General features: G+C 39.0%; 3 protein-coding genes across 3 annotated transcripts in view; 2 read left to right on the top strand and 1 right to left on the bottom strand.

The window, feature by feature from the left end:
- LOC105285657 (zinc finger E-box-binding homeobox protein zag-1) overlaps window positions 1–914 on the bottom strand; it is a 32,063-nt gene extending 31,149 nt beyond the window's left edge. The window contains exons 1-2 of the mRNA XM_011350003.2: window positions 786–914; window positions 152–402 (exon numbers count right to left, since the gene is read on the bottom strand). The gene's annotated coding sequence lies outside the window, so the exon portion shown is untranslated. The remainder of the gene's footprint in view (window positions 1–151; window positions 403–785) is intronic.
- A 154-nt stretch (window positions 915–1,068) lies between these two features.
- On the top strand, window positions 1,069–6,851 carry LOC105285660 (structural maintenance of chromosomes protein 1A). The gene is made up of 20 exons (XM_011350005.3): window positions 1,069–1,306; window positions 1,568–1,688; window positions 1,773–1,872; window positions 1,947–2,125; window positions 2,201–2,339; window positions 2,426–2,890; window positions 2,955–3,383; window positions 3,461–3,672; window positions 3,778–3,946; window positions 4,020–4,142; window positions 4,205–4,336; window positions 4,439–4,504; window positions 4,583–4,740; window positions 4,827–4,924; window positions 4,990–5,294; window positions 5,374–5,649; window positions 5,724–5,903; window positions 5,983–6,161; window positions 6,258–6,435; window positions 6,520–6,851. The coding sequence occupies exons 1-20, from the start codon at window positions 1,195–1,197 to the stop codon at window positions 6,586–6,588; spliced, it is 3,690 nt and encodes a 1,229-aa protein (XP_011348307.1). The 5' UTR covers window positions 1,069–1,194; the 3' UTR covers window positions 6,589–6,851.
- A 108-nt stretch (window positions 6,852–6,959) lies between these two features.
- Window positions 6,960–23,744, top strand: LOC105285658 (collagen alpha-1(I) chain). Its single transcript, XM_026972104.1, is given in 44 exon segments — window positions 6,960–7,515; window positions 7,803–7,923; window positions 7,997–8,090; window positions 8,392–8,570; window positions 8,645–8,783; window positions 8,881–9,330; window positions 9,525–9,953; window positions 10,040–10,251; window positions 10,335–10,500; window positions 10,577–10,699; window positions 10,779–10,910; window positions 11,175–11,332; window positions 11,401–11,498; window positions 11,586–11,890; window positions 12,096–12,371; window positions 12,433–12,612; window positions 12,715–12,893; window positions 13,004–13,181; window positions 15,621–15,831; window positions 16,695–16,735; window positions 16,805–16,873; window positions 16,953–17,066; window positions 17,245–17,389; window positions 17,488–17,612; window positions 17,683–17,889; window positions 18,037–18,135; window positions 18,292–18,400; window positions 18,498–18,685; window positions 18,757–18,973; window positions 19,053–19,141; window positions 19,212–19,373; window positions 19,481–19,642; window positions 19,715–19,912; window positions 20,061–20,164; window positions 20,216–20,541; window positions 20,617–20,750; window positions 20,864–21,133; window positions 21,248–21,463; window positions 21,554–21,643; window positions 21,865–22,246; window positions 22,462–22,677; window positions 22,904–23,076; window positions 23,182–23,403; window positions 23,567–23,744. Coding segments are annotated over 44 exon segments (7,944 nt in total). The 5' UTR covers window positions 6,960–7,406; the 3' UTR covers window positions 23,714–23,744.
- The last annotated feature ends 360 nt before the right edge of the window (window positions 23,745–24,104 follow it).

The raw sequence follows: 24,104 nt of genomic DNA, 5'->3' as shown, positions 1-24,104 counted from the left end.
TGTATTTACGCTACGGGGGGGGAGGGGAACGGGTAGGGGGGAACCCCTATGTGACATCATCCCCCACGCGGACGCGCGCCCGCTTCGTTTCGCTGGCTGACTTCTGTCGCCTAACTCGAAAACACCCCTGCACCCTGCCGCCTCCCTTTACCTTTAATCTTTATCAATCCATCCAGCCGAGTCGCCAAATCGAACGCACGAACATGCACGAGATGTGGACGCCACCGCGCATTATTCACGGCCGATAGCGCCTTCAGCCAACTCCATCCCTCGCCCCGTCGTGTCGGGGTCGTCCCGTCCAGCTCTTTCACCGAGTTTCGTCACTCTTTCCACCCTCGTGCCGTTTCGCCCGTACGCCCTTCGTAGTCCTATATTCCGAACGGTTGGTCCTTCGACGAGCAACTAAGAGCAGACGAATCGCTAATTGAGACGCCGGCTTCTTTCATTTGTTATTAAAGGTGCTTTTTCATGCTGACGCTCGGCGCTCATTTTTAGCGACAAATCAGGTCACGTGATCAAAATTGACCATTTAATCCAGCGTCAGCATGGTTTATCCGCTATTAATTACATTTTAATAGATGGATAGATTTTTATATCTTACGTAAAAATGGAAAATGTATTAGATAACATAGAATTAATAATATGTTATTAAATTAATAATATACATACTCTATGTACGTAAAACTCGTACGTATGTGTGTAAAACTCATCAACAAAAAATTATATACAGTATATTTAAAATAGATTAACCTTAAATAATCTATATAGATCTTTATCGTACTTACTGTTTGTCGAAGACGTATTTTATCTGATAATTTCAGCAATTGATGTTCAAATAATATCAATTTTCTGAGATCTCACAAACGGCGAAAGAAGACAAACTCAAGTGCGACATTAGAGAACTCTAGCAGGATCTGCACCACAAACCGCAAATTTCAAAGCTGTACACTTGCGACATCTAGTGACCATGCAACGTACACAAAATATTTAGCATGAAATATAAAACTCACGAACTGCTCATAGATGGCACTGCCGTCGCGAGTCCAGGGACGCCGTTTGCACTTTCCACTCTTCTCATTCTTGCTCATCGCTATAAAGTACAGTTGAACAGTGATGGTTGTTGGTGTTGAGAATTTTGTGGCGCCAATTACGCTACTTTCTGATTTCATGCGATTTATTTGATTGCTCTCGAAAATGCCGGCGTTCCTCAAGCACATCGACGTCGAGAACTTTAAATCCTACAAAGGGAAGCTCACCATCGGCCCGTTAAAGTCTTTCACGGCGGTCGTTGGCCCCAATGGATCCGGTAGGTTATCCGTGTGTCAACAATAAATATGTTCCGTAAACGCAATTACGGACGCCGAACTGTGAAACGCCAGTCTTTCGTGGTTGCTGTATTGCACTCAAACTGTCAAATTATCCACTAATACGTCTAATACATTTTCGAGAAAAACCAGTCACTCGGCTATCACGCTCGCCGAGTGCGATGTGCAACATTTTGCTTCGACAGATTGTCAAATTTGACAAACTTTCTGTGAGTGCGATGCATTCTTATTACGTGTTGCAGGAAAATCCAACTTTATGGATGCCATCAGCTTTGTTATGGGGGAGAAGACCAGCAGTTTGCGAGTGAAACGGTTTAGTGAACTTATTCATGGCGCATCTATCGGAATGCCAGTAGCGCGAAGGTATAATAAACATCATCTGCAAAATATATTGTTTATTTTCCTGCTTTGTGTATAAAAATCTATAAACTCGTGCTCTTGGTGTAGCGCTTCAGTGACAGCTGTGTTTGAGTTGGAAGATGGAACCGAGAAGAGCTTCATGCGTTCAGTACAAGGTTCATCTTCCGAGCATCGAATAAACAGTACCGTGAGTTTTATAACTGATTTTTTATTGAATTATACGTACACATTTATCTAAAAATCTTTAAAATATTTTCACAGCTTGTCACCAGTCAAGTATATCTTAATGAGTTGGAGCAGCTTGGTATTAATGTCAAGGCGAAGAACTTTCTGGTGTTTCAAGGCGCGGTCGAGTCCATAGCGATGAAAAATCCAAAGGAGCGCACTGCACTGTTTGAGGAAATCAGTAATTCCGGTGCGCTAAAGGCGGAATACGAAAGGTAAATTAGTAAATGCCACTGCGTTGAAGCTTCATTTTGGGAATATTTTTATAAATAATAAGAATGTTGTTCCAGACTGAGGACGGACATGTTAAAAGCTGAGGAGGAGACTCAATTTTCGTATCAGAAGAAGAAGGGGATTGCTGCTGAGAGGAAGGAGGCGAAGCTGGAGAAAGAGGAGGCTGAGAAATATCAGCGTCTAAAGGAAGAATATGTATGTTTCTTTCTTTTAACTTAAACATGATACTTTGTGCCAAGAGGAAACTTGGGATTACGTATCGTCTACGCTTACTTTTTTAGGTGGAGAAGCAAGTGGAGCTGCAACTGTTCCGATTATTTCACAACGAGAAGAGCATTGAGAACTACGAGGTTTCCCAGAAGAAGAAGCAACACGAGATCGAGAAGATAGAGAAGAAGAAGGAGAAGGCCGAGGAGTTGCTGAAAGACAAGAAGAAGGACGCCGCTAAACTGGGCAGGGATCTCGCTAAGATAGAGCAAGACATCAGAGAGGTGGAGGTGGAGATCACGAAGAAGCGGCCGACGTTCATCAAGGCGAAGGAGCGCGTCGCGCACATGCAAAAGAAAACGGAATCGGCGCGCAAGTCTTTAGCGCAGGCGCGCATCGCGGACGAGGCCCACAAGAAGGACATAAACGAGTTGCAGGAGGAATTGCGACAGGTGGAGGAGGCTAAAGCCGCTTACGAAGCGAGCATAGCGGGACAGTCGCAGCTGCAAGGAAGAGACGTGCAACTCGAGGACGAACAGGTACGACATAAATTGTATTTATTATATATTACATTTAATTGTCAACCACCAAAATCAATTTCAGGTTCGCGAGTACAATCGCTTGAAGGAGGAGGCCGGCAAGCAGTCGGCCAGATACCTCCAGCTTCTCGACTCGATCAATCGCGAGCAGAAGTCGGATCAGGACAGACTGGACAATGAGGGCAGGAAGAAAACTGAGATCGAGAACAAGCACAAGCAGAAGGGCCACATGCGAGACGAGGCGCTCAAGCGCGTGGAGAAGCTCGAGGAGCACATACGAACGTCGGAGGCCGCGCTGGAGGATCAGAAGAAGCTCAGGGCGGACTTGCAGTCCGACGTGGGCACGTCGAAGGACAAGATCCAGAATCTACAGCGAGAACTGGAGAGCATCTCGGAGCAACTCGGCGACGCCAAGGTCGACAAGCACGAGGTGTCCAGGACCAAGAAGAAGACGGAAATAGTGGAAAATTTCAAGCGCCTGTTTCCCGGAGTGGTGCGTTTCGTCCCGTTCCCTTCCACTGTCTCCCTTAAGGTAGAGGTGAAATGAAATGACTGGCGTCTTTCTTTCAGTACGATCGCATGTACAACATGTGCGAACCGATACACAAGCGGTACAACGTCGCGATCACGAAGGTGCTCGGCAAGTACATGGAGGCCATCGTGGTGGACACGGAGAAAACGGCCAGACAGTGCATCCAGTACCTGAAGGAGCAGTACCTCGAACCGGAGACCTTCCTCCCGCTCGATTACATACAAGCTAAGCCGCTGAAGGAACGTCTTCGGTAAATAAGTGAAACAATTTATTCTTCTTATTAAAAACCCTTCGCCCTTCCTACCGTAAATTCTCTGTAAATATTTTAATTGTAATCTATCGAATCGTTCCGCAGCAACATACAGGAGCCCAAGAACGTGAAGTTACTGTACGACGTGTTGCATTTCTCACCGAAGGACATCGACAGGGCGGTTCTCTTCGCGACCAACAACGCTCTTGTGTGCGAGACTCCCGAGGATGCGAACAAAGTGGCGTACGAGATGGATAAGAAGACTAGATACGATGTAAGTTGCACTCGCAAGTTGCTTAGTGATAATATTGCGAAATGTGTACATGATACATGCAAAATATTTCCAGTGCGTCGCGTTAGACGGTACGTTCTATCAGAAAGCCGGTATAATATCTGGCGGCAGTCTAGATCTGGCGAAGAAGGCGAAAAGATGGGACGAGAAACAAATGTCTCAGTTAAAGGCGCAAAAGGTAATACATCTTTCGTGCATATTCTGGGAAGACATAAGCATCTCGGTTTTTTTTATTTACAGGAAAAATTAACTGAAGAACTGAGAGAATCTCTGAAAAAATCGCGCAAGGAATCCGAATTGAATACAGTGGAATCACAGATACGCGGCTTGGAGACTCGCCTAAAGTACAACAAAAGCGACTTGTCTGCAACGGTGAGTGTTGTGTCACTGCGTTGTTCAAGCAACGAATTTCCCAAAGATGTATATTAATAAATAAACTAATTTTATAATATTAATTATCTCTGTTGTGCGCAGCAAAAACAAATTTCGGATCTCGAGGTAGAGTTGGACGGTCTGCAGAACGAACTGAACATGTTTGGCGTGAGTCTTGAAATTTTTATACACATAAATACACGTATTCATGTTAAAGAAGGAATGCTTATGATATTTTTTTTGCAGCCTGCGATAACTGCCATCGAGAAAACTATGGCGGAAAGGGATCAAGAAATACAGAATATTAAAGAGAAAATGAACAATGTCGAGGACGACGTATTTGCCAGTTTTTGCGAGCAAATCGGAGTTTCCAACATCCGCCAATACGAGGAACGAGAATTGAGGTATGAAAAAAAAATTAGATTACAACTGTTGTGTATTTTACGTTTGACGTAATAAAGAATGCACTGCGACTTGAATATTCTTTCAGATCGCAGCAGGAAAGAGCAAAGAAGAGGATGGAGTTCGACAATCAGTGCAATCGCATTTACAATCAGTTAGACTTCGAGAAGCAACGTGACACAGAAAGTACGTTGATCGCACTATTAAATTTTGCACAGCTAACCTAACTTAACGTCACTTGTAACTTGCAGGCAATGTTTTGCGGTGGGAGCGGGCGGTCCAGGACGCAGAGGATAAGCTCGAGTCCGCCAGGCAGACCGAGTCGAACCAGAAAGCGGAGATCGATCACGATGAGCAACAAATGGAGCAGCTCAAATCGTCCCGCAACGCTAAGAAGATGGAGGTTGACCAGAAGGAGGACGAGATCGGTAAAGCCAGGCGTGAGGTGGGAGCCATAGCGAAGGATATTCAGGCAGCTCAGAAGCAGCTCAACGCGATTGAAACGAAGATCGAGCAGAAGAAAGCCGAACGACATGCGATTTTGATGCAGTGCAAGGTTTGAGTCGTCGACGTAAGACTGCATGCGTCGTTTCGTTACGTTTTCCGCTAACAAATTCACATTTGACGGCATTTAGATGGAGGACATCGCGATTCCGATGCTGCACGGAAACATGGAGGACATTGCAGACGAAACGAGCACGACGAATGGCAGTGAGACGACTACCGATTTGTCGATCAGCACGCAGCAGCAGTACGAGCGCGAGAGGAAGATCACCATCGACTACGCGCTTCTGCCTGAAAACTTGAAGGATGTGGAGGAAGAAGATATCAAGAAGACCACGGAGAAATTGACGAAAATCATTAACGATTTGCAGGGCACGATACAGCGCATACAAGCTCCGAATATGAAGGTTCGCGGCGTGTATATTAACATTGATATGAAGATGACTAATGAACAATTAATAATGAAAAGTCATTTCCTCAGGCGATTCAAAAGCTGTATCTGGCGAAGGAGAAACTGCAAGAGACCAACGAAGAATTCGAGCAGTCCCGCAAAAAGGCGAAGAAGGCGAAGACGCAGTTCGAGAAAGTGAAGAAGGAGAGGCACGACAGATTCATGGCGTGTTTCGAGCACGTGGCGAATGAGATCGATCCCATCTACAAGGTTTGCGAATTAACAAATGTGGCTTTACGTGTAAATTTATAATATATATAAATTCAATTTTTTGTCGTCGTTATTTCAGAGTCTGGCGAAGAATCAGTCCGCCCAGGCATTCCTCGGGCCAGAAAATCCCGAGGAGCCCTACCTGGACGGCATCAATTACAACTGCGTGGCCCCCGGCAAGCGGTTTCAGCCCATGTCGAATCTGTCCGGTGGAGAGAAGACCGTCGCTGCGCTAGCTTTGCTGTTCGCAATTCACAGGTTGATACGCAAAACATAAGAAAGGGATTTCATCAAGTGTGACTTAAATATGAAATGGATAATGAATTTTCTGTTCTGTCTGTTCGTCCTCGTCAGCTTCCAGCCGGCGCCGTTTTTTGTCTTGGACGAGATCGACGCTGCCCTCGATAATACTAACATAGGGAAGGTGGCGAGTTACATTCGCGACAAAACCAGCTCGTTACAGACAATCGTTATATCACTGAAGGAGGAATTTTATTCGCATGCCGATGCGCTCATCGGAATCTGCCCGGACGTGAGTAAATTCATTATTGTACGACTCTTATTATTTATAATGTATTTTGTGCTGTTACTTAACAATATCTGTTATGCATTTCAGGTGGGCGAGTGTCTGGAAAGCAAAGTGTTAACGCTCGACTTTACTACATATCCCACGCACATCAATTGAAAACTTACTATTTAAAGCAGATAATTATTTCTTTTTACATACATGTAGCGAAGTTATACATTACGTTAATTATACTTATAGATTCAGTTTATTCTCGTCCGTAAAATTTATTAGAGAACATTACTGAAGCTTGCTGATATACTTTTTAGAGGACTAGATAATAAGTATCAGAAATTACGAGTGTGAAATGTATAAGTTATGTGCAGTGTGAATGATGTAAATAAGTTTTAAATTTAACTTTAATAAAAACTTGTGCAAAAATCTAAAAAAATTGAAAATCACAGCGGGACGCATCTTTCCAGGCTTAATTTGCCGTTGCGTGTTTTTAGTTATGATACTGACAAATATTAGAACAACAAATATTAAAAATAATAAATAAATCATTTGTTAGATATTACACGTGAAATTATGAAATTGCCTAATTAAATGTAAATTTATGTTTGAATAATAATGGAGCGATCACGTTCTCATCGGTCTGTTGTTATAGCTGCCGAACTGGCGCCATAGGTTAAAGCGAGACAAGTATATTCTTTCTCACTCCAGCTCATTGCACCAGTTCAGCAGTGCAGCTATAAAAGAACAGACTAGTCATTTGTATATTAACCTTTTCGCGAAACCAATTATAAATAAGGGAAGGTTGAAGGCGTTTTTTGTCTCATCCGAGATAACTATTTAAAAAAAATCAATTATAAATAAGACTGATAAGACTGCATTGGTACGGTGCATTGTGGTAATTGGTGTGGTTATTCTGAATCCACGAATCTACAATCGACTGTACTTCTCATTCTGTACTCGACGAAAATCGCGTCCGGAAAATCATGATTTCCTTAAAAACCATCACGCTCGACAACTTTAAGTCATTCCGGGGTGGAGTGATAATCGGCCCCATCCAGCCGTTTACCGTGGTCATGGGTCCAAATGGATCTGGTAAGATTATCGCCGAATTTCGGAACTCTGTTCGGCTCCGAGGTTCACTCGATGAGAAACGAAATTCCGTTATACACTGAATTACCTCCTTCCTTTTTTTCTATTATTTTTTTATGTTTTTTAATTAGAGGGATTTCCAAAGCAACTTTGGTGCTTCTTTTTTTCTTTTCTATTTTTTTTTTAAATTATTCTGTAACTTTTAATATATTTAGTATTTTGCGGATTCCCTCGTGCACCTTCTCAATCTCATTTTCAGTTGAATTGTGCACTTTCTCCGTATTTTTTAGGAAAATCAAATATCATAGATGCTGTAAGATTTGTATTGGGAGAGAAGTCGAGCGAATTGCGCGTTCAACACCCCAGCGAGCTTGCTCATGGAGCTATGCTTAAAAGCCCAGTAACGGAAGTGTAATAGAAAATTTTTTCTTTATTTGTTAATTACGCTTTTATCGTGCTTAATTGTTTGACATTTGTGCCCTAGAGTCGTAGTGATGATACTTAAAATTGATGATAAAGAAAGGAGTTTCAAGAGGATGATACACGGCGAAAGCAGTCAATACGAAATAGACGACAAGGTAGACTTGTACATGACGATATCCACATAAAGTTTTTTAATTTTTAATATTTAATAATTTAAATTTCAAATAAAATGTTACGTTTACAAGTTTTTATATAAATTTATATGTGCATAAGCTCTGTATTGCTGGTTTTCTAATAACTTCTAATAATTTAGTAATTTTATAATTTATAATTTTTTTATAATTAATAAATAGTAATTCCAATAATTGTTATTCTAGTAATTTTTCAATTTCTGAAATTTTATTCATTTCATTAATTTTGTTTGTTTTATTCACATGCTAATTGTTCACCTTGCAGATTGTCACTCATGATTTTTATATGACTGAACTGAGGAATTTGAATTTAGATATAAAGACAGGCAACTTTTTGGTGCCACAGGGCTACATCGAATGCATTGCAATGAAAACTCCAAAGGAGCTGACTGAAATGTTAGAACAGTTCAGTGGTTCGGAGGTGCTCAAGGCGGATTACACTAGGTATACTTTTAGCTTAACGATTGTCACAAATCTTGGTCATAGGATCTCCTGCATTCACTGTGCTCTGACGACAGATTAAAGTTAGAAGTTCAGAAAGTGGAGGGAGAAGCACAATTTGTGCGACAAATGAGAAAGCAGCTATTGTTGCAGAAACAAAGCGCTAAAGAAGAGAGAGCGGAAGCGGAGAAGTACACGGAGTTGCTGAAACAATATGTACGTATCTTGCTATATTTATTTTCAATTTCCATAAAATTCTTCGCGAGAATTTGTTTTCTTTGCTTCGTGAGAAAATGCATCTCACATGTCACAGGTAGAGGAAAAAACAAAATTTCAACTATATCGATTGTTGCTCATTAAGAAGACACTCGAGACCTTGCGAATTAGAGAGAGAGAAGTAAAATTACAAATCGATGAGCACCTGTTCGAGAAAAGCAACGGGACGAAGTCATTAAAAGAGAAAAAACTAGAGCTTAAGGAATTGTCCGCCTCTCTCGAAGATGTTGAGTCGAGCATCGCGAAGTTAGAAAAGGTTATTCAAGAAAAGAGGACAGCATATGTTACATTCGAGGAAACTACCTCATATTGGCAGAAGAAGTGTGATTTCGCTCACGCATCTCTAGACAATGCGAATAAAGCACAGGACGCCAACAAGAAAGCCATTGAAGAATTGGAAAATGAATTGGAGAAGACAAACGTCGAATGTATGAAACTAAGAGAAACAAGGGAGTCGGAGGAAGACATAGAACTCAGCAACTCTCAGGTATCACGTACTTACATTTTACAGTAATATTTTAAATAATTAAAATATTACTATAAATATTTAATATTTAATAATTAAAATAATACTATAAATATTTAATATATTACTATAAAAATGAATAATCATATATGATTTCGTCTGCTCTCTTTTATCACGTTCTAATAAATTTTTACTACAAAAACCTCTCCGTGAAGGTTGAACGTTACATGAACTTGAAAACCGAAGCTGAGAATAGAATGAAGGGTATTGTAACGGAGATAAATAACTTGACGCGCAATCAGCAAGCGAATCGCGATAAGCTTGATGATTGTAATAGACGTAAGCAGGAATTAGAGGATAAAGCAGAGCGAATTACGTTAATGAAGAAAGATCACGAAGAGCGATTCAAGAAGTTGCGCGATGTACATACCGAATCCGTGGCAACTGTAACGCGAATGACAGCAAAAAAGGCGGAACTAAGCGCAAAACTTGCCACAATACAACTTAGAGTGTCATCCTTAGAGAGTGACGTGGCAAAAGTTTCAGAGGAACTTCGCGAATCTGATATCGATAGTTACACGGTTTCGCATCAAACGAGAAAAGCTATGATAATGAAAAGACTAAAAGAGTCCTTTTCCGGCGTGGTACTATTTCTGTTATAATTATTAGCAGAACTTAAACAATTATAATTATTATTACAATAATAACAATCATGTATTTCATTTTTCAGTATGACCGTTTATGTAATTTGTGCAAGCCCGTTCATCCACGTTACAATATCGCGGTGACGAAGGTCCTTAAAAGATATTTTCACGGTATCGTTGTCGATAGCACGGACACAGCAAAACGCTGTATTGAATTTTTGAAAAGCGAATGCTTGGACGTTGAGCTTTTTCTACCGCTTGACTCGTTAAAAACGGTTACCTTGAAAGAAAAATTGCGGTAAGGGATTAATCAAATTAACAAAAAAAAAATACGAAAAAGTACGTTCCTTTTTATAATCTAACGTGATTATTGATCAACAGCTCCGTTCAAGAGTTGCCAAATGTAAAATTATTATACGACGTGATAGATATCTTGTCCCCGGAAATAAGCAAGGCGGTTTTATTTGTTACCGAAAACACTTTAGTTTGCGAGACAGCGGAAGACACGAGAAAATTGGCCTTTGAAATTTGGCATAGACGTTACAATGTAATATTTATTATTACAATAATTCCTCTATATTTATTATAACTGTAGTACTTGTTACATAATTATTCTGATTTAGTGCGTTTCATTGGACGGATGTTTATTTGGCAAAAGTGGTTTGATATCTGGTGGAGAGGCTGATTTAGCTGTGAAAGCTAAACAATGGGGAGATCAGCAGGTGGCTTCATTGAAGAATCGAAAGGTTATTGTTTTTTTTTGGCAAGATTTGAATATCAAATAATTAATGTACGTAACATTTTATGTAATACACACAATTTCAGGCACAATTAGTGCAGGAGCTCAGAAGTCTGCCAGTACCTTCTCACGTGCAATCCGAGCTTAATGAAAGTGATATACAAATCAAAGGAGTCGCTCTTAAAAATCATTACATGGAGGCGGATATGAAAGACGCTGTATGGAATTGAAACGGCAACAATTTGTCTTTAATTAAATATGCTACATGTGATATTTTTATTGTTTATTTAGATAAACGTATCGTTCAATAATGTATGAAATTGCATTTTTGTAGGAGAAGGAGATTGCCAGTGCGCGCAAAGAATTAAGCGCGTGTAATACGGAACTGTCAAGATTAAATGTATGCATTGCGGCATATTATATATTTGAAATTTCTGACTTTTGTAACGGACAAATGTTTTTATCATTTTTATAATTTTCAGACAATCATATCGGAAATTGAGCGCAAGGTGGAAGAAAACGATGAGGAAATAGGAGACATGAAGAGACACATCAGTGCAGTTGAAGATGATATTTTTGCCAATTTTTGTAAAGATATTAATGTGCCAAATATTAGTTACTACGAGAAGACTAATCTACGGTACGTTTAATCCTCGTTCGAGTCTTGGATATATGTGAGAACTATACTTATGTAATATCCATTTTTAGGACTTATAAAGAACAAAAAAAGAAGCAACTGGAGCTTGAAGAGCAATCCGATCGCATCGAGAATCAATTGAGTTTCGAAAGAGAACGCGATATGACTAGTACACTAAAAAATTCTATTATATTCTTGTGGTGTATTACTTATAGATATTAATATATTTATGTATGAATAAATTTTTCATGAATAGGTACAATAATAAAATGGAAAACTGCCGCGCTGCAAGCCAATGTAAAATTGAATGACACGCGTGCGAAAGAGAACGGTATAAAAATTGTTATTGAACAAAAAGAAACGAAGTTGTCGGAATTAAATAACAAGCGCGCAGGCATAAACAATAATTTAGAGACTATGAAAAACGATTTGGCTCTATGTAAATCGCAGTTGGATAACGTCGAAGAATTGTACGTTAACAGTCGAAGAATGCACATTCTGGTGCAGAACACGACAAAACAGAAGAAGGTGGAGTGCAAAACTGTATTCAAAGAATGCAAGGTTAGCAAACTTTGAAAGGAAATACTTGCTTTTAAAATCTTGTTAAGATATCGTCCGTATAGATTTTTTAAACAAAATTCGAACACAAAACTTTTAATTAAGAATTAACACAAATCTTTGCGTTAGAATTTTGCTTCCGTTCAATCCGATAAGTGTTAAATATTTTATCAAAAAACTACTTTTTGCAATGCAATTATTTTCACAGATTGAAGATATTAACATCCCCATGTTGCCGAGCGAAGGTCAGCCAAGAGACTTTTTAAGTAGTACTTTTAGTAGTGGCTCAAATTTGATCGGAAACGTATTAAATACGGAATCGTCGATTGATCGGGAGATGTTAACCGAGGTCGATTTTTCACAATGTCCCGACGAGATACGTAATAAGACCGAAGAAGATCTACAAGACACTGTTAAACGGCTTGATGAAAAGGTCGAGAAAATTAAAAATGAGCTCGACACCATGAAGAAACCCAATTTTAAGGTATATAATGTTCATCAACTTAAAAGTCAGTATCATATCATCAATTTAAATAAATGTTCAGGCTCAGGAAAAGGTGCTGTCGATAGCGGAACAAATACATGAGGCAAATGCACAGTTTCAAGAATTACGCCAACAAGCAAACTATCTAAAAGTGCAGTTCGAGAAAGTAAAAATGACGAGGTACAAACTATTCTCGGATTGTCTGGAGTGCATTTCTACGGAAATAGATTCCATATACAAGGTCAGTACTTAATTTCATATTCGTCCTGTAACGTCATTCAAATAGTGTATTACATAAAAGATATCTCTATGTATCGCCATTGTTGTTACATTTAATTTTTAGGGTTTGGTTAATGATGAATCCGCACAAGCACTTATCTTACCGGAAAATCCCGAGGAACCGTACGCTGGCACTATAAATTTCAGCTGTATCCCGCCAAATAAACGTTTTCAGCCAATGCAACATCTGTCCGGTGGGGAAAGAACACTTGCTAGTCTGGCGTTGCTATTTGCAATGCAACGGTACGCCTCTTATATGTAACATCAAAACACTTTATTCTGTCGTGTGCACACTAGCCGAAAGTCGATGATCCTTTCCACCAGAAATAGTTACGATATTTCTTTATTTGCAGTTTTAAACCAACACCGTTCTTTATCATGGATGAGAGTGACGCGGCATTAGATAAGAGAAACATTAAAAATATCGTTCGCTACATTAAATCTCAAGCGAAGACTATGCAATTTATCATAATAACTTTCCAAGAAATGCTGCAAATAAATGCAGATGCTATTATAGGAATTACCACTGAGGTAAGTTGTTCATTTATATTATTTCACGACACTTGTTCCGCGATTACATTGCTTATCTTTTATTTCAGCCTGATGTAGTAATTCTCAACAGTAATATGTTTGCTTTTTTATTGAACAATCCCAAAGCAAGAAAGTAAATTTGACAAATTGATGATTAATAATGTTAATATCATTACTATGTTATTTTCTGAAATAATTTATAATTGTATTTGTTTCTTTTTAATTATTATATATAAGTATTTTATATATTAATAATTAGTTTTAGATCAATTTTACAATCACAAAGCAGGAAACGTAATTTGACAATCGATTAATATTATTAATATCATTACTATGTTATTTTTAGAAATAATTTACGTTAAAATCGTATTTATTCTTTTTTAATTATTATATACAATCATTTTATATATTAATATTTTATCATTATATATATATATATTATTTATTTTTAGATATTGATTTAGATTTACTTTGATCTCAGTGTAATTATTAAAAACATACCTCTTTATTTAAATATTATAATAATTTAAAGTGCAATCTCGAACATGCAATATAAGGCAACTTAATGTATCACTATTATTATCACTAATGTATCACTAATGTATCACTAATTATCACTAATCTGCGATTGGTACACGTCGATATGAATTTGTTAAATATCATTTACAAGACTTAATATTTTAATCTGTGATTGGTGTATGTACACATTGTTATTTGGTAAATATAATTCACAAGACTTTTAATATTTTCGTTGTTTCAGTCTCCTTTAATGTGAAACATGTTAATTGATATTAGGTTCAAAAGATCCAAGGTTTTTGTAAACATGTCTAACTTGACAATTGATGAATTTGATATTACCACAATATTTAGAGCAATTACTGCTGTCCGTCATGATTGCATTAGTCCGATGATCTTACTCAGATCTGGAGTTCCCATCAGTGCACATCTGACGCATTTGTCTTAATCGTAACACAACAATTAAAGACACAATGAAAATGGCACAATGCGAACTGCAAAAGAAATATTCGCCGAGATTTGAAAACAATTTTCAATTACAGACAATCCGCATATTTATTTATAGTATAATCCATTCAATTAAATTTCTTTTATTATTTTTCTATATTTATTTTTATATATTATATCCAACTGTGGAGGAACCCAATTTTAAGCTATATATAATACGTTAATATTGATTAACTATTTCTCTTTTTGTTTTATAATTTTATCATATACGTTTTTCTAAAACAAAAGAATTATTTAAATTGTTTAATATAAAAAATGAGGAATATTTTACTAACAACGGAAGTAATTAAATTGATCAAAGTACATGATTTGTCTCATGTACTTAGATCAATTTATAAACCAAATAAACTAAAAGAAAATGAAATCTAAATATGTATAAGCAAGGTATCAGCAGTTGAGTATCAATATGAATTTTATGACGAAACTGTGCCGATTGCATCGTCCTGCTTACTTGCATTAAAAACATAGTAGCAACTCTGATTTATAGAGACTAGTAACGAAAGCAGAAGGTGCGGGTCAATGCAGTCTATTGCCGTTAACGCCTTGTAAAGTAAGACACGCTCCGGGAATGCGGCCAAAATGATGATTGTCGTTTAATAAACTTATTAAGTGGAAACGGCTGCGTCTCAGTATCCCGAGTACTTCTAGCTAACTGATAAAAATGAGGCGGTACACTTATCATGAAGTAGGTCGTTGCAACTCACATTTCAATGGATTGGATGCGTGTTTGAGTGCAAGGATGCGTACGGGGCGGCTAAAGCAAAATGCGACTGACTTGTTAAAGATTCCAATATCTCGGCGTCTTGAAATCGTTTCATTTGATGGAATCAAAAGAGGTATTACAATTATAAAATATATTATATAATACAAGTTGAAATAAAACTAAAATATGTTAAATATATTTGCGATCAAAGATTGGATATAATTTAATTCTCTTATATTATTATTATTATTGTGATGCCCTGATGTTATTTAACGATATAATTAATATGGAAATTTATAATAAAAGTTTTAATTTCTTTGTGGTGTTATTTTGCATCAAATTGAACTATTTTTGTTTATTTTCTACAGGGAAGAACAGAAATGATTCATTGACGGGAGCAAACGAGGAAGGAAACGAAGAATATAGGTCCGAAGAAAGACAATACGGAAGAGAGACGATGAGAGGGTAGTTGCGGAATAAGACGGCGCCGGCGAGAGCACCGCGTGTGCTTTGTAAAACGGCGGATGATGACCTCCCCTACATCGTGCAGACCATCTGCTAAATAGATGATACGCCGGTTGTCACGAGTCTAGTCGCCCTCAGCCTCCCAATAGAGGCGAATCGGAATTAGGATCTACATTTCCTACGTTCTCCAGTGAAGTCCTTTATTTCACCCTTGCCGGATAGACAGACAAGGAGAGAAAGAGAGATAGCGAGACCTTTCGATGAGGCGGCGGGCCCTAAAGCTGGCCACAGGGCTTCTCCTGGTCCAGCTGCTGTTGCTGTTGCCGGATCAAGTGAGCGCTGTGAAGAATCGACTGAGGAAACAACGATCCAAGCCGGAAGTGCAGGCACAGCAACCTGAGAGGAGTGATTATGATTACGACTACTACGAAAATTACAGCGACTACGAAGAAAAGAACGGTGAGGCACCTTTTAATCCTGGATTTAGATGAAACAGTAGACCGCGCAAAAAGTCGAAGGAGAAAAAAGAAATAATATTTGAACAAAAACTTTTTATTTTTTTTAATAATTTATTTTATCGAGATTTTACATGTACATTTAACAACGTTTGATTATCCTTTTTGTTGACCATGATTATTACAAAGAAAATAACTATTAGTGAGACAATACACGTTTAGTTAATATTATTAATATTAATATGCAATGAATTAAAACATAATATTCACATTAATTTTATTTGTATAAAGGAAATTTAATTTAACAGCCAATAGTTCCGCGGAACACCGGAAGCTTTTGGCTGGTCAGAGATCAATCTTGTTAAGGCGCTATATAAAACGATTAGTCGCTTGCTTTAATCAGAACAATGTAATTAATACCATTTACTTCAGCCTATTAAGTATGCGATTTAATATGACTCATGATTAAAGACAGTTTCCGGTTTAGCTTGTATTTCTCCACATGCGCGCATGAATATTAAAGGATCAGTTCTGGTTTCCAGGTTGAAGCTTCCGCGTTTTTTGTCATTCTGATGTTTCAAGCAAGAAATAATCTTAATCTTTCTGTGATAATAAGATGATATTCGTTTATTTTAGAGACTTCGACGTCACCATCACCTGCTGTAATATCATCGATAAATAGTACGCACAGACCGGAAGCGCCTACAGACTTACCGGTACCGGCGTCAACACGATTTTATGATCGTGGTGAGTGATAAATTAATATTTTTTTGTGTTTCTATGTAGAAAAAATCTAAAAATATTATTTTTATTATAAAAATATTTTTTTATTTTTATTCTTGAGGTATAATAATTATGTTCTTTCAGGTTTGGCAGAAATTAATTCTACATCCGAACAAGATCTATCAGTAAGTATTTGACAACCGATAATTTAAAGAAATTAGAATTTACAAAACAATAGATATTTGTTTTTTCAGTTTTCACCTACGGAAATTTTACCTGGCGAAAGCAACATGTACAGTTCTGTAGCGATAGCTGGTCCACGGGTAAGTAATCTATAAAATTAGATACTAGGCGATTTTTTGAAAAACTGTTTGCAAATTTTATAAAAATAAAAATTCATAGGGTGAACCTGGTCGACCCGGAGATAGTGGCCGTCCAGGCGACTCAGGATTTCCTGGACAACCCGGAACTCCCGGAATTCCAGGAGCACCTGGTCCTCCTGGAGCCGTACCTGATGTAAGAGAAGCTTTATTATAATTTCTCAAAAAATAGTTCTTATATTTTTATAAAATACGATTGCGTATATACTTATTTGAAAGATAAAATGATTTATATTGAATATATTAAATTCATTTATATTAATATGTAATAAACATAATTAACAAATGTAATGTGAAATGTTAATGGATAATAGGTGTCTCTATACTATCAACAACTGGCATTATCTCAAGAAAATCAAGATAAAGGTCCAACAGGTGCAGCTGCATCATTATACGGACCAGATGCGTATCCTTACATTCAAGCGCAAGTAGGCCCAATGGGCCCGCGAGGTCCTCCAGGTATGCAATAACTGATAATCAAATTAATAGGCACAATAAATTTATCTAATATTATCTCCAAAAATATAATCATATATTATTACATATTTCCGCTTTAGGTGCACCGGGTGCTCCTGGTCCGCAGGGTTTTCAAGGTACACGTGGTGAGCCGGGCGAACCGGGATCTCCTGGTTCTCCTGGTGCACCAGCTCCTAGAGGCTTACCAGGACTGGCCGGAAAAGACGTAAGATTATTATGTCTCGTATTTTCTGTATTTTAATTGAGATTAACTGAAACATCTTATGTTTTTACAGGGTGTTAGTGGAGAAGATGGTGAGACTGGTCCCCCAGGATCGCCTGGTCCTGCAGGACCACGCGGCCTTCCAGGAATGCCTGGGCTTCCAGGAATAAAAGGCCATCGTGGTTTCCCGGGCTTAGACGGAGCAAAAGGCGAACAAGGAGCTTCTGGTGAAAAAGGATCTATGGGTACTCCTGGACCAATGGGGCCAGTTGGGCCGATAGTACGTAAATAATGCCATTACCATATACAATTTAAAATAAATTCACGAAAAATATGTATTTTATATTTATCGAGCAATTCTTTTGAAAATTGATTATAAAGAAATAGGAAGAATAATTTTCATAAAACATTTATTAACTTGACGCAGGGTCCAGCGGGGCCACGTGGTGAAAGAGGCAGAGAAGGCTTGCCAGGTCCTTCTGGATTAAGAGGTCCCGATGGAATTGCTGGCTCGCCTGGGCAACCTGTAAGTTAACTGTTTAAAATATTTTCAAAATACGAGAAGTAACTAGATATATTTATAAACAGGCTTTGGAAAACTATAATTCTTGTTAGATATTTATATTGCCTGCGTGTAACAATCTGCACAATTTATTGAATATAGCAATGATATCATTCGCAGGGTGCGGTAGGTAAACCTGGTTTACCTGGTTTTCCAGGCAGTCCTGGACATAAGGGTGACCAAGGAGCGCAAGGACCGACAGGAAGTCAGGGTTTGCAGGGACCACGGGGTGAGAGATATTTTATCATATTTTTAAGTGGAGAAAATTTTTTCCCATGAACGTGTCTTGTTCATTTGAAATTTTAATTAACATTTTTCAATAACAGGCGAAAGTGGTCGTCCAGGACAGCCTGGTGAAACGGGTCCGCAAGGTCCTCAGGGCAAAGACGGAATTCCTGGTGAGAAAGGAGTACCTGGGACGGCAGGACCCGCTGGTGTACCTGGGTTTCCGGGAGTTCGAGGTCAACCAGGAACACCAGGCAATCCTGGTGCTTCTGGAGCCAAAGGAGCACCCGTATGTATAATTATTATTCTGTTTGTAAATAAAAAACTGTTAGACTGCATTTTTCGATGTTATTTTCACAGGGTCTTCCTGGTGAAAGAGGTTTTAAAGGCGATCCTGGCGTGAAGGGCGATCCAGGAATGTCTGGTCCGCGTGGAGTTCCGGGACCTCCTGGAAATGAGGGCAAGAGGGGTAAGAGAGGAATGCGTGGGCCGATCGGCATTGCAGGACCTCCTGGAGAACGTGGCGTATCTGGAGTGCGAGGCCTTCCTGGATCGGATGGACCTCCCGGACCTCAAGGTTCCCTTTTTTAAAGCGTAGTATAATGAATATGTTATTCGCAAATCATATATATTGCACAATTATAAATAATTGCTAGGACCATCCGGTGATCGTGGTTCCGTGGGAGCTGTTGGGCCAAAAGGAAGCACTGGAGATTCTGGACGACCTGGGCCTGCAGGATTACAGGTTTATAGAAATTCTTTACATTATGTGTGTGCGCTTGAAAAATATACATAAAAGTTGATAAAAATTACAGGGTACGCGTGGTGTAACGGGCAGACCTGGAGCTCCCGGGAAACCCGGAAATCCTGGCGAACGTGGTATTCAAGGTGCAGATGGCAAACCCGGAGAACAAGGTCCGCCTGGATTGCAAGGTCTACCAGGACCATTAGGACCGCCAGGAGAAAGAGGATATCCTGTGATTATATTACGATAATAACTTTTCTTTTACAATAATAATTTTTAATTAATTTTAATAATAACTTATAATAATAAATTTAATTTTAATAATACCTGTTATGTTAGGGAGAACCTGGGAAAGACGGTGAGCCTGGTAATCCGGGACCTCATGGTCCCAGAGGAGACACTGGTAAAGAAGGACTACCAGGTGCACAAGGCCCACCAGGACCGCCGGGAAATGATGGCGTACGAGGTTCTCCGGGGCTTGCAGGATCTAGAGGTTTTCCGGTATATATAATTCCTCGCGATGTTCCGCAAATGTGATTTATTATGTAATAAAAAATATGTGTTTGTTCACAGGGTCTTCCAGGCGTTGCCGGTAACCCAGGTATACCGGGCAAAGATGGAGAAGCAGGAGTACAAGGCCCTCCTGGCTTATCAGGACCGCCCGGTGATAGAGGCGAGCGAGGATTCCCGGGAGAAAGGGGACTTGTGGGACTTCCGGGACCTGCGGGTGCAAAAGGAGAAATTGGAGTGCAAGGCGCCGACGGTCTCACCGTAAGTTGTAATAATTAAATTGTGACACAAGGTATATGTAAATTTCTATTTTTTATTATTTATATTATCACATATTTATTTATTTAATCTTAGGGCTTACCAGGACCTAAGGGAGACAAAGGTAGTCCTGGCGCAACGGGATTATTAGGTATTCCCGGCGCGAGGGGACTACCTGGTGAACCTGGACAAAAAGGAGAGAGAGGAGCTGCCGGACCATTTGGCCCCGAAGGTCCACCAGGTATGCAATGACTTGTTTAAATCTGCAAAAATTAAATTAACTGGCAAATATTAATGTCAATATAGTATAACAATTTTATTAATAAAAAGCTGTTAATAAGATATCAATATACTTTATTTAAATTTTGCAGGTCGCATTGGAGAGCGTGGTCCGCAAGGAGAAGTTGGACCCCTTGGTCCGCCAGGAGAACCGGCAGAACGAGGTGATCCGGGTCTACCTGGTCTTGCTGGTGAGCCCGGAGCTCCTGGCAATCCAGGAGAGAGAGGTCCTCATGGAATACAAGGTCCGCAGGGTTTCCCGGGCGCACAAGGATTAGTTGGACTTCCTGGCTTGAAGGGTGATCGCGGCTATCCGGGTTTGAAAGGAGAGCAAGGAAATACAGGGCTGTCTGGTAATAATAAAAAAATTTTTAACAGTTTTATAACTTTTATAACTTGTAACACATTATGAATTATAAATTACACAGGCAATCCTGGCGAACCTGGATCACCGGGACCCATTGGATTTACCGGTGCTAAGGGAATTAGAGGCGAACCTGGTGCACGGGGAGAACCTGGCTTAATAGGGCTACCCGGTATTGCGGGACATATTGGACCAGCGGTAATTTTCACAAATCGTTGAATCTTAACAAGCACATCTAGTGTTAGCAGCATCTGTTTTATGATAAAATTTGATAAACAAAATACCGTAGATTATTAAAAAATGTATTGCAGGGCCCGCCAGGAAATATAGGACTGTCCGGTGCTCCAGGATTACCTGGCGCTAAAGGTAACGCGGGTGATCCTGGACGTTCCGGAAATCCAGGTCCGATCGGTATTCCTGGCCTGCCTGGGATAGATGGAAGTAAAGGTGAAAGCGGATCTCCCGGCCCTCAAGGGCCAGCCGGCCATCAAGGACTTCAAGGTCCGCCCGGCGAGCGAGGTCTGCCTGGCTTACATGGTTCTCCTGGTCCCATAGGAAACAGAGGGTTGCGCGGAGCGCCCGTGAGTAAAAATGTGTTATATTTAAACAATTTTATGACTCTATCTTATTTTCACTGATGCAATTGTTAAAATCTTCAAAGAATTCGACATAGTAAAATCGTATTACTATTTCAGGGTGAGATGGGACAGCCTGGTAAAGTCGGAGCGGAAGGTCCACCCGGGCCTCCCGGATTGGTAGGCCCGCATGGGCCTCCTGGTCGTACTGGAGAAACAGGACCAGAAGGACCATCTGGGAAACCAGGACTTCCGGGAATAGCAGGTCGACCTGGCGACAAAGGGCCACTTGGAGCACCCGGTGCAACTGGATCATCTGGTCCTCCTGGATTACCAGTACATAATAATTTCTACTGCTAATATTATGATGCTATAATATTAAAATGCTTAATATTAGTGATAATTTATTTGTTTTCTCTTCAACAGGGGCCACCTGGACCGATAGGGTCTCCTGGATTCATCGGAGAACGTGGCGCGAAAGGCGAAGCAGGGCCACAAGGTGTGGAAGGTCCACAGGTAACATTTCATTAAATTAAATATTTGTATCTTAAAACACTTATATAAATAAAATTATAAATAATTATAATATATATAATAATATATTATATATAAAATTATATATAATTATAATTACAAATAATTATAATAAATAAATAAAATTATTTTGATCTAATTAATTGAGGCAATTTATAATTTGTACATAAATTCAATTTTTCACATATTATAAACGCTTCCAGGGACCACGAGGGAAACCTGGCCCCTCAGGTCTTGAAGGTGCAAAAGGCGATCGTGGTGAAGAAGGTCAGAAAGGCATCAAAGGACATCGAGGATTTACCGGTTTGCAAGGATTACCTGGCTCCCCTGGTTTGCCGGGAGAAAAGGGTATGTCCGGCTTGCCAGGATTTCCCGGTAAAGATGGAGAGCCAGGTATTAGAGGTAGTCCTGGGCGGGACGGCGCGCCAGGACTTATCGGACCTGTAGGAGGTCCTGGACCGAGAGGTCCACCTGGCGATGAAGGTCGCCATGGATTACCAGGTTCTCCGGGACCTCCCGGACCACCTGGTCCCCCTGGAGATGGTGGTTTCGGTTATGATGCCGCGTCTATAGCAGCACTTATGGGTAAGTTTCAATTAATTGAAATAATTATTTATTTATAATTTATAATTTATTGAAATAATAATATAATCAGAAATCATCACTGCTTCAAATAATACAAATATTTAAAAACCATCGTCTATGTATCTTAGTCTAGATTTTATAATGATTTTTGAACTTTTTTTAATATATTCAGAGAAGTTAGTGTGAAATAAAATTATTATTGTTCTTATATACAGCACAAGGACAAACTAAAGGACCTGATCCACTTGGTGATGAGCCACCGAGGATGTTCGGAAAAGATATTACTGAAAAGGAACGAAGGGAATTGCTTTTGAAAGCATACGAAAATCTAAAGTCGTCCTTTCAAAAGTTGGTAAAACCAGATGGCCAAAAGGATTCACCAGCCAAAACATGCAGAGATCTATTTATTGCCTATCCGGACAAATTATCTGGTGAGTCGTGAGAGATTTTTATACATACAGTTCATAAAAATATCTTTTTAATTTAAAAAATTATATATCCGTACCGATCCACTTGTCATCAATACATCAATAGAATAAAGAAAAGCAAAGGTGAAAGTTGATACGATAAAAAAAAGAATTTCTGATTTAGCAAATAAATTTAAAGCGGTATAAATTTACGTGAAATTTAAGTAAAATTTATATTTATATGCGACAGGCGAATATTGGATCGATCCAAATGAGGGAGATATCCGAGACGCAATTTTGGTGCACTGCGATGCTGAGAAACGTGCCACTTGCATTTTACCGAGTCCCTCGCGTTCGCCAGAGATCACTCACATCACTGACCAGCAAGAGACTTGGCTGAGCGAAATAGACAACGGCATGAAGGTAGCGTTTTATATATTTCAACTGTTAATTATTGTTATGAATAAAATTAAAAATATTGCTCTCTTGTACACAAATAATCACGAAATGCTTAATCGTCGCATCTAGATTACGTACAAGGCGGACAACAACCAGATCAGTTTCCTGCAACTGCTTTCGAAACACGCGCAGCAGAATATCACGTACCATTGCAAGAACAGCGTGGCTTACTTTGACTCCGAACGACAAACCTACAGAAGGAGTTTGAAGCTTCTGACTTGGAACGACGTCGAATTGACTCCACGGAGCAATCAACGTCATAGATACGAGATGATAATGGACGAATGCAAGGTAAGTCAGTCTTCCTGCTAAGTACTTTCAATCCTGATGTTTTATTCGATTTATCAGAGCGTAGCTTTCGTTTTTAAAAAGTAATATATCATTTACATCTTGTATTTTTTATAAATAATCTACATAATATCTATAATTGATCTATATATTAATTAATCCACAGCTTCGTCAGGATCACTGGAGTAAAACCGTCATCGCATACGACACAGATAAACCCACAAGGCTTCCTATCTTGGATGTGGCTCTACGAGATATCGGGAAGCCCGAGCAAAGCTTTTCCATCGAAATTGGTACAGCTTGTTATCAATAATATAAAATACAATACTGCAATTATTATCTCATCAGGCTTATGAATATTATCACTCCTCGTTGTATATAATGCTAAGAAAACGTCTTTTATTATGTTTTAAAGATATGGCTATCCTTCAATTCAATTTTTTACAGTCGAAGTAGTAATTATATAAACGTTAAACATTTGTATGGACAAAACTTTTATAATGAATATAAAAGTTATTTTATATTCATTTTATATTCAACAATTAAGTGAAATATAAATGTTTATTTAAAATTTATAGAATTTAATTTCTAAAATTAATATTTACGAACACAATAATATTCATGCTTGTATAAGGATAGGCCGAACGAAGCACCGGACACGAAAATCCTACTTGCGAATTCGTTTTAGTCGATTCGCGTACGTA

This window comes from Ooceraea biroi, chromosome 8 (assembly GCF_003672135.1).
Source record: "Ooceraea biroi isolate clonal line C1 chromosome 8, Obir_v5.4, whole genome shotgun sequence".
Classification (NCBI taxonomy): Eukaryota; Metazoa; Arthropoda; class Insecta; order Hymenoptera; family Formicidae; genus Ooceraea; species Ooceraea biroi.
This window is presented reverse-complemented; position numbering and strand designations above follow the sequence as displayed.

What these genes read in the sequence shown, in the direction of transcription:
- LOC105285660 (XM_011350005.3), top strand. Translation starts at nt 1,195, where the DNA reads ATGCCGGCGTTCCTCAAGCACATCGACGTCGAGAACTTTAAATCCTAC. An exon ending in CGTTGGCCCCAATGGATCCG is followed by an intron (nt 1,307 to 1,567) that starts GTAGGTTATCCG and finishes TACGTGTTGCAG; the next exon opens with GAAAATCCAACTTTATGGAT. An exon ending in TGCAACTCGAGGACGAACAG is followed by an intron (nt 2,891 to 2,954) that starts GTACGACATAAA and finishes AATCAATTTCAG; the next exon opens with GTTCGCGAGTACAATCGCTT.